Source organism: Octopus bimaculoides, chromosome 8, assembly GCF_046866305.1.
Source record: "Octopus bimaculoides isolate indiv1 chromosome 8, ASM4686630v1, whole genome shotgun sequence".
Classification (NCBI taxonomy): domain Eukaryota; kingdom Metazoa; phylum Mollusca; class Cephalopoda; order Octopoda; family Octopodidae; genus Octopus; species Octopus bimaculoides.
The window spans coordinates 98,984,055-99,000,024 of NC_142935.1; the positions used below are offsets into that span (position 1 = coordinate 98,984,055).

At 35.6% G+C, this 15,970-nt stretch overlaps 1 protein-coding gene across 2 annotated transcripts in view; it reads left to right on the forward strand.

Moving 5' to 3' along the window:
* The first annotated feature begins 2,012 nt into the window (after positions 1-2,012).
* Positions 2,013-15,970, forward strand: part of LOC106868248 (uncharacterized) — a 39,229-nt gene continuing 25,271 nt past the window's right edge. For both annotated transcript variants that reach the window (XM_014913418.3, XM_089356861.1), the window contains exons 1-2: positions 2,013-2,514; positions 15,310-15,405. In XM_014913418.3, the coding sequence (XP_014768904.1) occupies positions 15,336-15,405 (70 nt within the window). In that variant the 5' untranslated portion in view covers positions 2,013-2,514; positions 15,310-15,335. The remainder of the gene's footprint in view (positions 2,515-15,309; positions 15,406-15,970) is intronic.

Below are 15,970 nucleotides of genomic sequence, written 5' to 3' on the forward strand. Positions count from 1 at the left end.
AATATATTAGGGCGTACGCATATGCGCGGCGGCAACCTGACGCCGGATAAAGTGATTAGCTACATTTCGTCCGTTTTTATGTTCTGATCTCAAATTCCACCGAGGTCAACTTTGCCTTTCATCCTTTCGGGGTCGATAAAATAAGTACCAGTTGAGTACTGGGGGTTGATGTAATCGCCTCACCCCTTCCTCGAAATTGTTGGTCTTGCACCAAAATTTGAAACCGATATATATATATTGTGTATGCTTATGGTTAGATGGGGATGTTCTTTTAGGGGATCTCTAAAAGATCAATCTCTGTAATGGGAATTTTGTAGGAGTCCAGCAATAACCAGGTCCCAAGATTGCTGAATTAAAGCGGTTCAACCTATACAAGGATCCTATTTGTGGTTCTCAATAAAAAGAGGAGATACTCATTAGTGATTAAGAATTAATCTTGAGTTATATTACATGCTTAAGGAGAAAGTTTGATCTTGGCAGGCATTGGATATTGGCTTGTTTGATCATTTTTTATTTTTTTATTTTAATTATACAAATCACACTAACCCAAAATTATTGGAAACTCTTTCATCATCATCATCATCGTTTAACGTCCGTTTTCCATGCTGGCATGGATTGGATTGTTAGACTGGGGACTGGCAAGCTGGGAGGTTGCAAATGACACTGATAGAATAATTACTGGGCTTACAAAGAATAAGTCCTGGAGTCGATTTGTTCAACTAAGGGCGGTGCTCCAGCATGGCTGCAGTCAAATGACCCAAACAAATAAAAGAATACATATGCATACAAATGACTACATAAAAATGAACAGACGCATATGATGACGATGATGATGATGATGATGATATACATATACATATACATATACATACATATATATATATATGCATTGATCTATTATTTATTCAGTTCTTTCTTTCCAGGGAATGGATCATGAGTGTTTCGTACGCAGACGTGAAGCACTTGGCATCCTTATATACATATATATATATATATATATATATATATATATATATATATATATATATATATATCATCACCACCAATATATATGTGCCAACAGGTACATATATATATTGACTTAGTTATCCAATGTACTCTTTTATCAGTGATATCAAAACTTATAAAAGATATTAGTTTATTGTCACTAGTATTTATTATGAAGAGCATCTAATTTGCTTGGACATTTAAATATCATTTCTTTGGTAATTCCATTTTAAAATCTAGCAATTAAAATATTTGATAACTAAAGTTTGCACTCATTGAAGTCACTCAAAAAGTTAATCTCAATTAATTTTGTTTTACTTTAGTTTTTATTGTAAAATTGCCCCATTTGCAAAGTGCTTCATGGAGGACTTTGTGAAATGGAAACAGGGAGAGACCTATGGAAAAGTAAAATGATTTAAATTTTGTTGTAAATATTTAAATTCATTAATAAGATTAAAATAATCGATTTGGTTTTAATTATTATTGTAAATATTGATGGGTTTTTTTCTGAAAAAAAATTAATATTTACTTGACAAAAGATTAATATTTCTTTCAGAGGAAGTCCCGTTAGAAGACTAGATTGTGGTGGGGGTTTTGATATTTTAATAACAATGTTTTTATTGCTGTTGGGGTATGAAAGATGATGTTTGCTCTGAATTCAGAAAATAAAGGCAATATTGAACAATTCACACAGAGCTGCTCAAATGATCTTCCTTAGCAAGCCGTAATAAAGATGGAATTCACATTTTCTGTAGTTGTTGCCATCTGTTACAAGAAAAACATTAAACGCTGGACAACTCTATTACAGTTTCGAGCTTTGAAAGTAAAACAAAAACAATATATAGTTACATATATAGAGAAAGATATTTATTTCAGTGTATCAATTTAAATGAATAACATTTAATAATAGAAGAAAATGAATAAAAAAGCTGAATAATTAATAAGTATATGAATGTGGCAGACATGACCGGAAGTTGCAAAAGCAAAGCAAGGTTGCGCCATACGTCACTTCCGCCTTTTCCATCACTCCGACATTTTTTTTTATTGTGTTTCTCTTCTGGCGAATGTCGAAGATGAAGATTCACTTAGTTCTTGCAACCAACCTAATTTTTAGGTCACTGGGGGGATTCTCCAATTTAGGATAAGGGCTAAAATCAACACCAACCACAAAAGGGGGCAAAATAATTGCTTGTTTTATCCGTTTTTCTTGCTGCGTGTGAAGCTCGGCCAAATCGTTTCAATCGTGCATCGGATTTCTTTTCTTGTTTCACATGTTTCGATGTTGTTTCTCTTGGATTTCAATCTACTTCTTCAACGATCCACTATTCATGTAAATCGGGACGACAATATTTCTTCATTATAAACAGACACCAAATATTTGAGCTATTTTTTCCCCCTCTTTTTGCAAAGCTCTGCAATTCCTAACTTTTTTTTCTTTTTGGAAAAAGAAACAATCAAAAGAAAAGAAAAAGAAAATAGAAAAAAAAAGAAAAAAGATCTATTTTGTGTGAATTATTTTGATTTGAGGTGAGTTTTAATGATTATAAACAGAAATGCTTCTTATCTATTGTTTTCAGCTTTTAAGGCCAACGTTTGGAATGTTATGGTGTTAATCTCTGGAAAGCTCGATCAATGCATTCTTGTCTCTGTCTTTATGGTATATAAACATATATATAATCGCCTATGTATATATATATATATATATATATATATATATATATATATATATATATATATATATATAATCGCCTATGTATATATATATATAGGCATAACTACAGGGTTTCCAAAGTCTGGGGTGTAAAACCCTGTAGTTATGCCTATATATATATATATATATATATACATACATAGGCGATTATATATATGTTTATATACCATAAAGACAGAGACAAGAATGCATTGATCGAGCTTATATATATAATCGCCCATGTATATATATATATATATATACATTGTTTGGAAGTGGTGTACAGATTTTTTATATTAAGAAATAGGTTGTAGTCAGAATTTTGGATTAATTATTTATTATTTATTTAGCGCTTTCATTTCGTTTCGTAGAATAATCAGAAATTATATAAGTGTGTATATGTATGCATACACACATAAACACGGATGTATAATGTGTATATATATATATATATATATATATATATATATATATATATATACACACCTGTGCGTTTATATAGTGTTTACGTATGATTACATTGAATGTGTGTGTATGTATATATATATATATATATAATATATAGCTAGATAGATCTGTATGTATATATATGGATATACCTGTGTATATACCAGATGGACTATATGTAATCTGAACCTTTCCCCCCCTTATTTATTAATTTTTTTTTACTGAATCCCATGTTTTAGGCTATGGAGATTCCGATTCTGAAAAAAATTTTCAGAAATCTCAATTTCAAAATTTCGACCCCCCCCCCCCCGGTTTTTATATAGATCCACAGGGTAAACCTGACCCTAACCCTAACACTAGTTTTGTGAGATTTGGCTGTTATTTCTAGCATGTAAATAGCCTGCTTGGTGGGGGGGGGGTTGAAATTTTTCAAACAATTTTTTTTCAGAATCGGAATCTCCATAGCGTAAAACGTGGGATTCCGTAAAAAAAATTAATAAACAAGGGGGGGGGAAAGGTTCAGATTACATATAGTCCGTCTCTACCTAAATGAGTATGAGTGGGAGAGTGTCTAGTTTTAGGTCGGTAAAACCTGATCGGAAATAATCGATGAAATTCGTCCCACAATACATTGAACTCTTCTCGTACGTCTGACAACAACAGATCGTCCCTGATTTCCAACCACCTCTCCACATTTACATATTTATTCTTCGTCCCTTCTACGATGTTCATGTACAACCTTCAGCTATTAGAATCTACAAAATAATTAATCACGGTTGATGAAAGAATAAATTAATTTGGAAGTAGTTGTTGTTGGTAGGCCAGGTATCAGGTAAAAGTGCAGGTGCCTGGCAACATGATGAGGGGATGAGGAGAGACAATTTAAGGCCCAGCCGTTCCATTATCTGCAATGTCTAATCGCTCTAACCTTGTCCTACATCATGATTTTCTAATCAATGTTTTGGGTTTAGATTTTCATAGCAAAATACGAAGGGGATCTTTCCTTTTATATATGTATGTGTGTGTGTGTATATATATGTATGTATATATATATATATGTGTGTATGTATGTATATATATGTGTGTGTGTGTGTGTGCATGTATGTATTATATACACAAATATTCTATAATTATAAACATAATTATAATCAGGGGTCAGCTAATTATAGAATATTTGTATAATTTTACATAAAAAGGTTATTTTAACGTACCGAACTACTTGGTAAAATTATTAATTAATTGATTAATTAATTAATTTTACCCTTTTATTATTATATGTATATGTAGTTTCTATTTTGTTTTTGTAACATATTCCTATGTACAAGTATATATATATATATATATATATATATATATAACTTGCTTGAAAGCCACAAATTTCTCACTATTAAGTATTGACTTCTATTTCTAGCAAGTGGTATTCCGGTACCCTAATTTATTTGTATATTTTACCTATATAGGTTAAACTTGCAGGTCACTTTATTATTATTGTTATTTTCTTAATAATGGTGATTATCATCATATTAATATATATATATATATATATATATATATATATATATATATATATATATATATATATATATATATATATATATATATATAAAGTTATGTGTGTCGTGCAGACAGTATTTCCACCCGTGACGATCCTCTCCATTTAAGGTTTTATAGATGAATACATTAGCTTATGGGTCCCTTCTCTTTTATAACGGTGGTGTGATTTGAGAGTAATTTGTCTCTTATTTTTAGCTGATCGGGCCATCCTTGTAAAGAGACTTCGATGACTCGTGTATGCGTTTATATATATTTTATATATGTATGTATGTATATATACACACAGTTCAAATTTACAGAAAAAGACGGAGACAGGTGAGGAAATAACAAGCAGGTGTGTGTGTGTGTGTGTATATATATATGTATGTATGTATGTATAAAATGTTCTATCAATGTTTTTCCTTGTAAAAATCAATAATGCATGTTTTGCCCTGGATGAACGTCAAAAATATTAAATTTATAAAGTACATTAATGGAAATAATTACCATTAATGGTCATCGAATTGATTTTCGCGTGCACGCGCATATATATATATATATATATATATATATATATATATATTGATAGAAATGAAAGAGACCTCTAAATCTGTAAATATAATATGTGACAATTATTCGGTAGCCATGATAAAACTCCGAGTTTCGGATGTCGGGGCGGAAACCCATGCCAGCATCTCTTCAGTTATCGGGCCATCGAAAAAAGAATGTATACATATATATATATATATATATATATAAAACCCAATCCTCCGTACATTACTGGGAGATTATTTGAGCGTCTTTACAATATTTAAGCCGGTTACTACTAACAGTGATTACGGCTTTGTTTAAATCGATGGACGATTCCATTGATAGGTGTATATACGTGGAGCTGTCTCCTCAATAGAGATCCTTATTCTCTATCAGTTCTTTTCTTCCCTGCAACCCATCGATATTTTTAATACACCAGCACGCCGCGCGCGTGCGTATTATGGTATTTCTGAGAGAAAGCCATTGATAAGATCACACCCACACATTGCCGTGTATGTGTGCGCGTGTCACAGTATGGCCGCATTCCAATGATTGAAACAGGTAAAAGATGTATTCTTTTATTCTTTTACTTGTTTCAGTCATTTGATTGTGGCCATGCTGGAGCACCGCCTTTAGCCGAAGAAGCCAACCCCAGGACTTATTCTTTGTAAGCCTAGTACTTATTCTATCGGTCAGTGTTTGCCGAACTGCTAAGTTACGGGGACGTAAACACACCAGCATTGGCTGTCAAGCGATGGTGGAGGAACAAACACACACACATATATATACGACGGGCTTCTTTCAGTTTCCATCTACCAAATCCACTCACAAGGCTTTGGTCGGCCCGAAGCTTTAGCAGAAGATACTCTACTAAGGTAGCACGCACTGCGACTGAACCAGGAACCATGTGGTTGGGAAGCAAGCTTCTTACCACACAGCCATCCTGTGCCTACACATGTATAAATACATGTGTGTACGTATATGAAGAGATGCGTCGTACCTCTCTCTCTCTCTCTCTCTCTCTCTCCACAGCGCCTTTCTTTCTCTTTCACTCTCTACACACACATATACACACATAATGTATGTATGGACGTACGTGTGCGCATTTATCAATTTCTCTGACATTACGATATGAGACTTGTTGTGTAAGGTTTATATTAATAGTTATGTATGTATAATCACCATCTGATTATACAGCCTTTTTCTATAAGCAAGTGTTAACCATTCTTATATTTTGTACATCTTATCCCCCTGAAACAGTTTATCAAATCGTATCCATGTATCTGTGTTGACAGACGTGTGTTTCTGGAGACGGTTACACGAAGAAAATCTGCAGAATCTTTCTCCTATTTCGCATATGTTACCAGCTATTTACATATTTTGGTCGAATTGCAATGACTTATTATTGTTTTTGTTGTTTATTAAAGACTTTTCACGCACACAGCCGGTTAGACAGGCAGATCAATTGATCGACAGATAGACAAATGAATAGAGACAGACAAATAGGTAGACAGATCGATAGATAGATAGATATAGATAAAGAGAGAGAGAGAGAGAGAGAGATACTTTGTCTCGTAGAAAATATGACTTTTTGTTTTTATTTTAGTTAAATTCCATTCACTATTATTATAAGCTGGTCAATCTAATGCGTTTTCAAGTCCTGGAGTGCCCAAACGAAAACCCTTTGTACGAGTTCTTAGTATTTCGATCATTTTTCAAGTTTGAACTTTTTGGCTTTGACAGACTTGACCTCAACGCAGTAACGATCAAAAACTCAGAGTACACACGTTTCTTTATAAATGTGTTACCCTAACCCATTATCTCCTTCGTCGGCATGGTGGACTGGTGTAGCATTAGTTAAACTACTTTGCAGTAACAGCTGTCGTCTACATTACGAGTTCAGGTCCCATCGAGGCCAACTGTACTTTTCATGACCCCCCCCCCCCCCCAAATGCCAAACCTTCTACCTATATTAGAAATTGACTCGGCAGAGCACCGAATGAAAGTGCTTTGTGATATTTAGTTACAACAGCCCTTTACAATTTCATCCGATAAAATCAAATACCACTTCAGTACATGGTCGATTTAATCGATTAATATCCCCACCCCCACCCCACTGAAATTTCTGGCCTTGTATCTATGGTAGAAACGATTTTCTCTGTCGTCTGGGTCACCCTGATACCATTTCCAACTACGTAACTGACTGGTCGTGCAATGCGGTTATTTCAAACAGCCCTGACCCCTCTCCTGCCGGCTCTTTACTGATGTCAGCATTATTCCTCTATCAGTTTATTAAATGGCTAATTGCATTACAGTCTGTTTAGCCTGTCCCATTCATTAAATGCTGGCTTCAAATTTCATCGAGGACGATTTTACATCTCTTCTGAAGTCGATAAAAAGAAATATCAGATATTGTGAGGTGATTCAATCCAATTTAATCCTTTCCTTACTTAAATCGGCTTTGTACCTCAGCAAAGAACTAATTATTATTATTACTACTAACCACATAGCTTTGCTATTAATTACTGTCTGTCGCATTTGTACAAAACCATTGATGTATAATAAAGAGAACCACTTATTGCTTCTTATCGGCTCAGATGGGGGAAAAAGAAATAATAACATGTCCTTGTTGGGGTTTTGAAATCAGAAAAATCGTCAGAGACGAAATTAAATGATAAAAGGAGACAATCCTCGTTTCTTCCTCGAGTTTCTTAGCATTATATATATATATATATATATATATATATATATATATATATATATATATATATATATATATATATATATATATATATATATATATATATATATATATATATATATATATATACAGGGTGTCCACAAAGTCTGGGTACATGGGGATTAACATATACTTTAAGAAATTATTATTTCTTATATTTAATTGTTCATGTTATGATTTTATTTACTCCATGTACGTAGATTTTGTGGACACCCTGTATATGTATATATATATATATATATATATATATATATATATATATATACACACATATATATAGTTATGTGTGTGTTTGTACAGGTATTTATTTATTTATTTATGTGTTTCAGCCAATATATACTTTTTTACTGGTAGATCTAATTAGTTCCACTACATCTGAATATACCTGTCTTTATATAACATTAACCTTATTCTAATTATGGGAGGATCTCCTGGATTTCATTTCCCCACATACGTTTGTTTTCTCATTGGTTATACTTTCCCCAAATAAATTTGCACATCATGTTCGGGGCTCCGATGAAGCTGTAAGGTGTTACTCAGGTACTCAACTGCATCCTATAGCGGAAATAGCTGTAAGCTAATGAAGTTCGTCATACTCATTTAACGTCCATTGTCTTTGCTGGCATGGGTTGGACAAGTTGATAAGATAATTTTTTATTCCTTTGTCATCTCATTTGCTTATATAACAGAACAGGAAATGGAAATTTTTTTGATGTTATTATTATAACAGCTGGGATTTACCCTACTACCTACACACACAATATAAATACATGTATATATATAATATATGTGTGTGTGTGTATGTATGTATGTATATATATGTGTATGAGAGAGAAGGCGTGAATGTGTTAGGCAAAAATATTCTTTGCTCTTCGTTAATAAAACAAATCCTATGTAAACTGTAATGGTTTCGTTGTTCCATTTTGGGTAAAAAAAAAAAATTATTATGTGGAACGCCTTAGAAATATTTTCAAAAAAACCCCCCCAAAAAACCCCTTGAACCATGGAAGGAACTAAATGTGATATATTTATTTATTTATTTCGATTAGTGTGTATGTGTATGTTGGTGACCTCTGATATTATTTACAACTTACTTTTTTGACTCGCTCGTCGCGACGATATCTGCTCTGCTGTTGCAGACTTTTCACATTTCGACATTATTTTCGCCTTGTCTTGTCTTCTTTCTTCCACTGCACAACACTCTCAGTCTCCATCTTTGATACTTTGCTTCTCTATTTAATTACCCACTTCTATATATATGTGAGTGAGTGTGTGTGTGTATATATATATATATATATATATATACACACACACACACACACGCACACGCATATATACACTCACATGCCTATTTCTTTTTCAATGAAATACTCTGGTATTGGATGTCACATCCAAACATGCGCATTAACTGAAGTAGTGATGGTGGTGGTGGTGGAAACCGCAGAGGTTCTAGGTTTTCGAGTACTTGGTGTTCGTTAGTCGATCGGTCTGTCCTCCTCTGTACCACGAACGGAATATTTCTATCTATTCACGTTGATGTGTTGTGACGGGGCGCCAAATCTGTCTATCGTTGCTCTGTTTTATTGGAGTATTGTCTAATATTCACAAAAGAATCACTGCGGAAAAGTACCGGGAACCCCCTCTTAATGTGGCTATCGCGTCATTTGTTCATATTAGAGTAACATTTGGACCCACACATCAGTGTGCGAATTATATATTTCAAATGATGATAAATCGAAATGTGCAACAAGATATATATTCTGTATAATCTCCCTATTTCTGTCTGTTTGTGTACATATACATATGAACACAGCTACCTAGCGATGTCCTTGTATTTAAGCCATGATTTAGCTTAAGTAGTTTGAGGGAGTATTAGCTGCTATTCCTGACACTTTTAGTAGCCGTGTTATGTATGTCTATATACGTATATGTATGTGTACACGTACAACAGACAGCCGGGAGCTTGATGACGATTTTGCTGCGTTGTCTACCATTTCAAGGAAACGTGTAGAAGCTTTTTCATTGGTCCACACACACACACACACACCCATACACACGCGCGCGCGCGCAAAAGACTGGGTGTCATTTGAGGGTGATTTGACTCCTATAGCTGTTCTTTACGTGTACCTCTTGTTGGCTACATATATATTTATACATTAGCCAATTAAATGTGATTTTGAGGGTTAATGGGGTTGCTATTTCGAATAGGTCTATCTACAATATACACTCTCTCTCTCTCTCTCGCACACACACAAACGAAAGAAAATAAGCTGACAAAAGAAAAAAAAACGATTATGTTATGGACTTCATTAGCTTACCGCTGTTTCTGGTATATGATGCAATAGTTGAGTTAGAGCTTCATCGGAGCCTCGAATACGAAGGACAATTTATTTGGGAAGGAATTACATTTGTGCACACACACACATACATATATATATATATATATATATATATATATATATGTTTGTGTGTCTCTGTTTGTCCCCCCAACATCGCTTGACAACCGATGGTGGTGTGTTTACGTCCCCGTAACTTAGTGGTTCTGCAAAAGAGACCGATAGAATAAGTTGCCTGGATTTGTGCCTCTTGTACTCCACCTGGGTTAACTCCCAACACTATCATTTCATACTGGAGCATATTGCTCCACGTCTTTCTTGGTCTTTTTCCTCCTCCTGGTGTCCACTCCATCATGACAGTATCATGTCTCCCCTGTGGTAATTGAAGCACACGGCTAGTTAACCATATCCGCTGCTTGGTCACCACATCCTACAAACTTCTTCTCGTCACCTCTTTCTATCTCTCTCTCTCTCTCTCTGTCCTGGTGAGAGATGCCCAGGGTTAAATGTAGGCAGCACCAATAGAACATGTCCAGCACCTGAGAGATCTTCACTCTCTTCTTCCAAGTTTCAGAGGCTTAAGTGGCTCTAGGTATAACAATAATTGAGTATAGCTGCAGCTTTCTCTTCTTACTGATGGCTTTTGATCTCCATATTGGATGAAGGCATTCTAATAATTGACATTGCTTTACCCATCCTCGTCTTGACTTCAACTTCTGCATCAGTCCTGTTGGTGATACAGCTTCTGAGATAAGTAAACTTATTGGCATACTCTTTTCCATCTTGTCTGTGATTGACAAGTTGTGTCTTGGACACCTCCAGTTGACATAGCTTTGGTCCTTTCGGGGCTAATCTGCAGCCCTGCTTTTGCCCCCAAGCTCTATCACTACCCTTTAACTTATATGTAGTATTGTACATTGTTACCAAATTTATAATTGAAGTTATGAAGAAAGTAAACTTGCCTGTAGTTACAATAATGGATTGGAAATGGAAAATATAAAGATGACCTTCATAGTTTGCAGAATAGATGTTGGCTAATGCAACAGGAAGAGATTAAATATTCATATATTTGTCACACCTGACAGGAAGGTGTGGAACAATGCGAACATTGATCTCTTTTGCAGTCAAAACAAATTGGACTTGTCAATGAATTGAACCAAATATGAATACTGCGAATATATGACCACTGTCTACACAGCAGTACAGCTATATCAGTAATAAATCTAGCATGGAATATGGAAGTTAAAATAATGATTTTTAATTTTGGTTACAGATAAGCTAAAAATTCAACATTAATTGGAATACAAACCTGTCAGAAGTAAAACTAAGGCATTTAACACTTTATATCTAAGAAACCCATTTTGTGCCATATTTTCTCTTGCAACAGTGGTCTAATTTTGTTATAGATTATGCATTTAAAAAAACTGGTTTTTTTTAACCACATAATATGTTCTAGTTCACTAATATAAACTAATCTATTGATTTATAATATGGCTGTTACTGGTGTCTCTCCTGCAGTATAGAACAAATATTATATTCATTCTGTATTGCAGGGGTCACTGGTGATACATGTTAAAAAATATTGAAATGTCCCTTATATCTGCATTTGTTTTGTGTTTTTTTTTTGGGGGGGGTTCTACAGATTAATTCTCAGATATATTATCTAAGCTTTAATGGTTACTTTTTCACAAAAATTATTTTATGGAGGGGCAGCATGTGAGACTCCAAATGAAAAAAGAACAAACATCACCATTAGGTGCCTGGTGTAGCCATCTGGTTTCACCAGTCCTCAGACAAATCGTCCAGCCCATGCTAGCATGGAAAGCAGACGTTAAACGATGATGATGATGTATCTGTGTGACATCTATAATAATAATAATGATAGATGTTTCAAATTTTGGCACAAGGCCAGCAATTTTTTGGTGTGGGGTTGGGGTGGGCTAAGTTGATTACATTCACTCCATTGCTCAACTGGTACCTATTTTGTCAGCCCCCAAGTGGATGAAAGGCAAAGTCGACCTTGTCACAGAATTTGAACCTAGAAAACCTAAAGAGAGACAAATTGCTGCTAAGCATTTCTCCCACTACAGTAACAAACCTGCCCACTTGCTCGAAAGAGACAAGGCCTTGAAATTTTGTGGGGCAAGGAGCTATTGGCTCCAGTGCTTGACTGGGACTCATTTCATCATTTCTAAAAGAAGGAATGGCAAAGTTGACCATGGCAGAATTTCAACTCAGAATGTAAAGCAGCTTGTCACTTTACTACTAAGCCCTGATGTATTTGAGTGAATCATCCCAGCAGGTAGTGTCTTTTTCATCTATTTTTAGAATGATGAAAGGCAAAGTCAGCTTGGGTAGCTGGGTAGCAATGATTGAATTTGGAATTTTCCAGATAAAAACCAACCACCTAACCGGCTTGCTTTCTCTCTATACATACCCAAATGTGTTTGTGTGTGTGTGTGTGGAGGGCATGTAAAATGCACCATTCAAGCGTGGTTGATGCCAGTGCCGTCTGACTGGCTCCCATGCATTTGGCACATAAAAAGCTGGTCGTTGCCAGTACCACCGGACTGCCCCCCCCCCCCCCCCCCGCTAGTGGCATGTAAAAAGCACCCACTACACTCTTGAATTAGATTAAGCAGTAATCTCTAACAGCATGGGATCTATGAGAAAGGATACAAGCATTGCCTCACTTATTTGCACAAAGAGATATAACCATAACATACTCTTACTCTTTTACTTGTTTCAGTCATTTGACTGTGGCCATGCTGGAGCACCGCCTTTAGTCGAGCAAATCAACCCCAGGACTTATTCGTTGTAAGACTAGTACTTATTCTATCGGTCTCTCTTGCTGAACCACTAAGTGACAGGGACGTAAACACACCAGCATCGGTTGTCAAGCGATGTTGGGGGGACAAACACAGACACACAAACATATACACACACATACATATACGATGTTCTTCTTCCGGTTTCCGTCTACCAAATTCACTCACAAGGCTTTGGTCAGCCTGAGGTGCCACACAGTGGGACTGAACCTGGGACCATGTGGTTGGTAAGCAAGCTACTTACCACACAGCCACATTCTATCTGATGCTCTACTGATTCTACCAGTTCACTACCATATGTGGTTTTAACTCACTACTGTAGCTTTATTGGTTAATCTTTTGAGATTTCTCTGCCACCAGATTTTTCTATTCATCACAGTGCAGTGATGTAGTTATTGATTTCTTTGTTTGGCTCACAGACAGAAATTTGGAAGGCAGATGTGTAATCAGTTGGTGGAATGGTTGACTGGGACTTCATTTTATCAATGCCGGAGTAATTAAAAGACAATGTGTCCCCAGTATGTTTTGAGCCAGTAAATAGCATCAACAACATTTTATGTCTGTCTCTCATGCCTGTATGGGTTGGATGGTTTGATAAGATCTGGCTGGATGCCCTTCCTAATGCCAACCACTTTACAGTGTGTACTGGGTGCTATTATACCTTACAAAATTTTTTAAAATCTAGGAAATGAAAAAGCACCTTCCTTAAGTGGTAGTGAGGTGGTGGTTTTATGCCAGGTTTTGAAGGGGGTTCAGGTATGATAGCAGGACAAGCACGGGTGTCTTGCTATAGAGAAGATACATGGCTACCCAGCATTATATAAGGGTGGGTGAGAGTAGCTTATAATGCAGATGAATTCAAGCAACCATCAAAGCCAAACGAAAATGGAAAATAGTTGTTAAAATGATGAAAGTGAATATGTTGTTAAGGCATTTATTTGTCTCTCATTTCTGCCAACTTAGCAGAGTCTGAGTGGTGTAAATATATTGTCCTGCATAAGAGAGGAGGTGATAGTAGAATTAAGAGAATATTTGTGAAGAGTTTAATTATCTTTAATTGAATTCCTTTCTGAGTTCAAATTGTATTGGGAGTTAAATTTATCTTTCATCCTTCTGAGATCAATAATATTATGAGAATCAATATATTGAAAGGTGATTGAATTGATTCTCCTCCTTTCTAAAAATTTCTGGTGCCACCAAATTGAAGAAATCAATATCGTTCAATATTTCTTGTATGTCCACATCATTCACTGTCATGTTTATTGTTGTTTAGCCTAAGGTCAGCCTTGTCTTAAGCAGATGTTCCAACAGTGACCATCCTGACTATTTAGAGTCCTCTAATGTTTCCTCTTTTCTAAGAAGACCTGGAGTTTTAAGAAAGATTTATCTACCGTTTCTAGCATGTTCAGCAACCATATGGAATCTTTCTTGTTGGTTGGTATTAACATGTATTTGTCTAATATTTTTGTTATTTTTGACTATTTTGATAGACATAGGAGGGGCTGTGTGGTAAGTAGCTTGCTTACGAACCACATGGTTCCAAGTTCAGTCCCACTGCATGGCACTTTGGGCAAGTGTCTTCTACTATAGCATCAGGCCAACCAAAGCCTTGTGAGTGGATTTGGTACACAGAAACTGAAAGAAGCCCATCTTGTGTGTATATGTGTATATATATATATGTGTGTGTGTTTGTCTGATTGTTCTCATCCACCACTTGACAACTGGTGTTGGTGTGTTTACATCCCCATAACTTAGCAGTTTGGCAAAAAAGAATGATAGAATAAGTACCAGGCTTTAAAAAAATAAGTACTGGGGTCAATACATCCAGCTTAAAATTCTTCAAGGTGGTGCCACAGTATGCTCGCAGTCTAATGACTGAAAGAAGTAATAAAGAAAGCACACACACACGTGTGCTCGCTCTAGTTGGCTTGAATGACAAAATACAGATTCCATTCATACTTCACAGAGTTGTGTGGTTAGCAATATGAATGATATAACATTTATAGAAAACAATTATGTTATTACAAAATGTCCTCTCGGGCATTCAGTTATAAAAAATAATGAGTATAAAACAAAAAATAGAACATACAAGAACAATTTGTTTGGTGGTGGTGGTGGTGGTGGTGGGGGAGGTTGGTAGTGAGACAGAATAAACCATTTCAGTAATATAAAAGTAATATTTATTTTTATATGTTTTTTTTTTTCCTATGTTTTCAGATCAGTTTTGTATATTTAATGAAAAGATGTGGGCTAACCATTGGGGTTCTTGGCCATTACAGCAAGCAGCTTATCAGAATGTCCCGAGTGAACAAGGCAAGTAAAACAGACTCCACTTTTTTTCCTTTTCTTTTTTTTTTTTTTTTTTTTGCATTGTTCTCAAAATTTTTATTTCAATCAGGAGAGTCTTCAGAATCAGTGTTTATCTTCAGTTTTGATAGCTTTAGCAGAGTTCCAGTTCCTTCTAAATATGGTATTGACCCCGCTAACTGGCTGGCTTTTTCTGTTCAGAGATTTGAAATTTACAATGGAGTCTGATGAATCACTCTTCAGTTTTATGGTGCTACCACTGCATTCTGTATTCATTCTATCATCCGTTGTAGGCCAGTGGTTCTCGACCCCTTCTCTTCCTATTTTACTTGGATGGGCATTTGTTTAAATATTCCTATATCATCATCATCATCTGGCACCCATGTTCCATGCTGGCTGTGGTTGGAAAGCTCAACAGGACTCAATAGGTCCAAGGACTGAATTGTGCTCCAATATCTACTTTGGCATGTCTTCTATGGCCAAGCAGGCCCTTCCTAATGTGGGTCATTTTACTAGTGAGGTCGCCATGCAGCTGGCAAGAGTGGGGTAACAGTAGAGAGGGAGGGGGGGC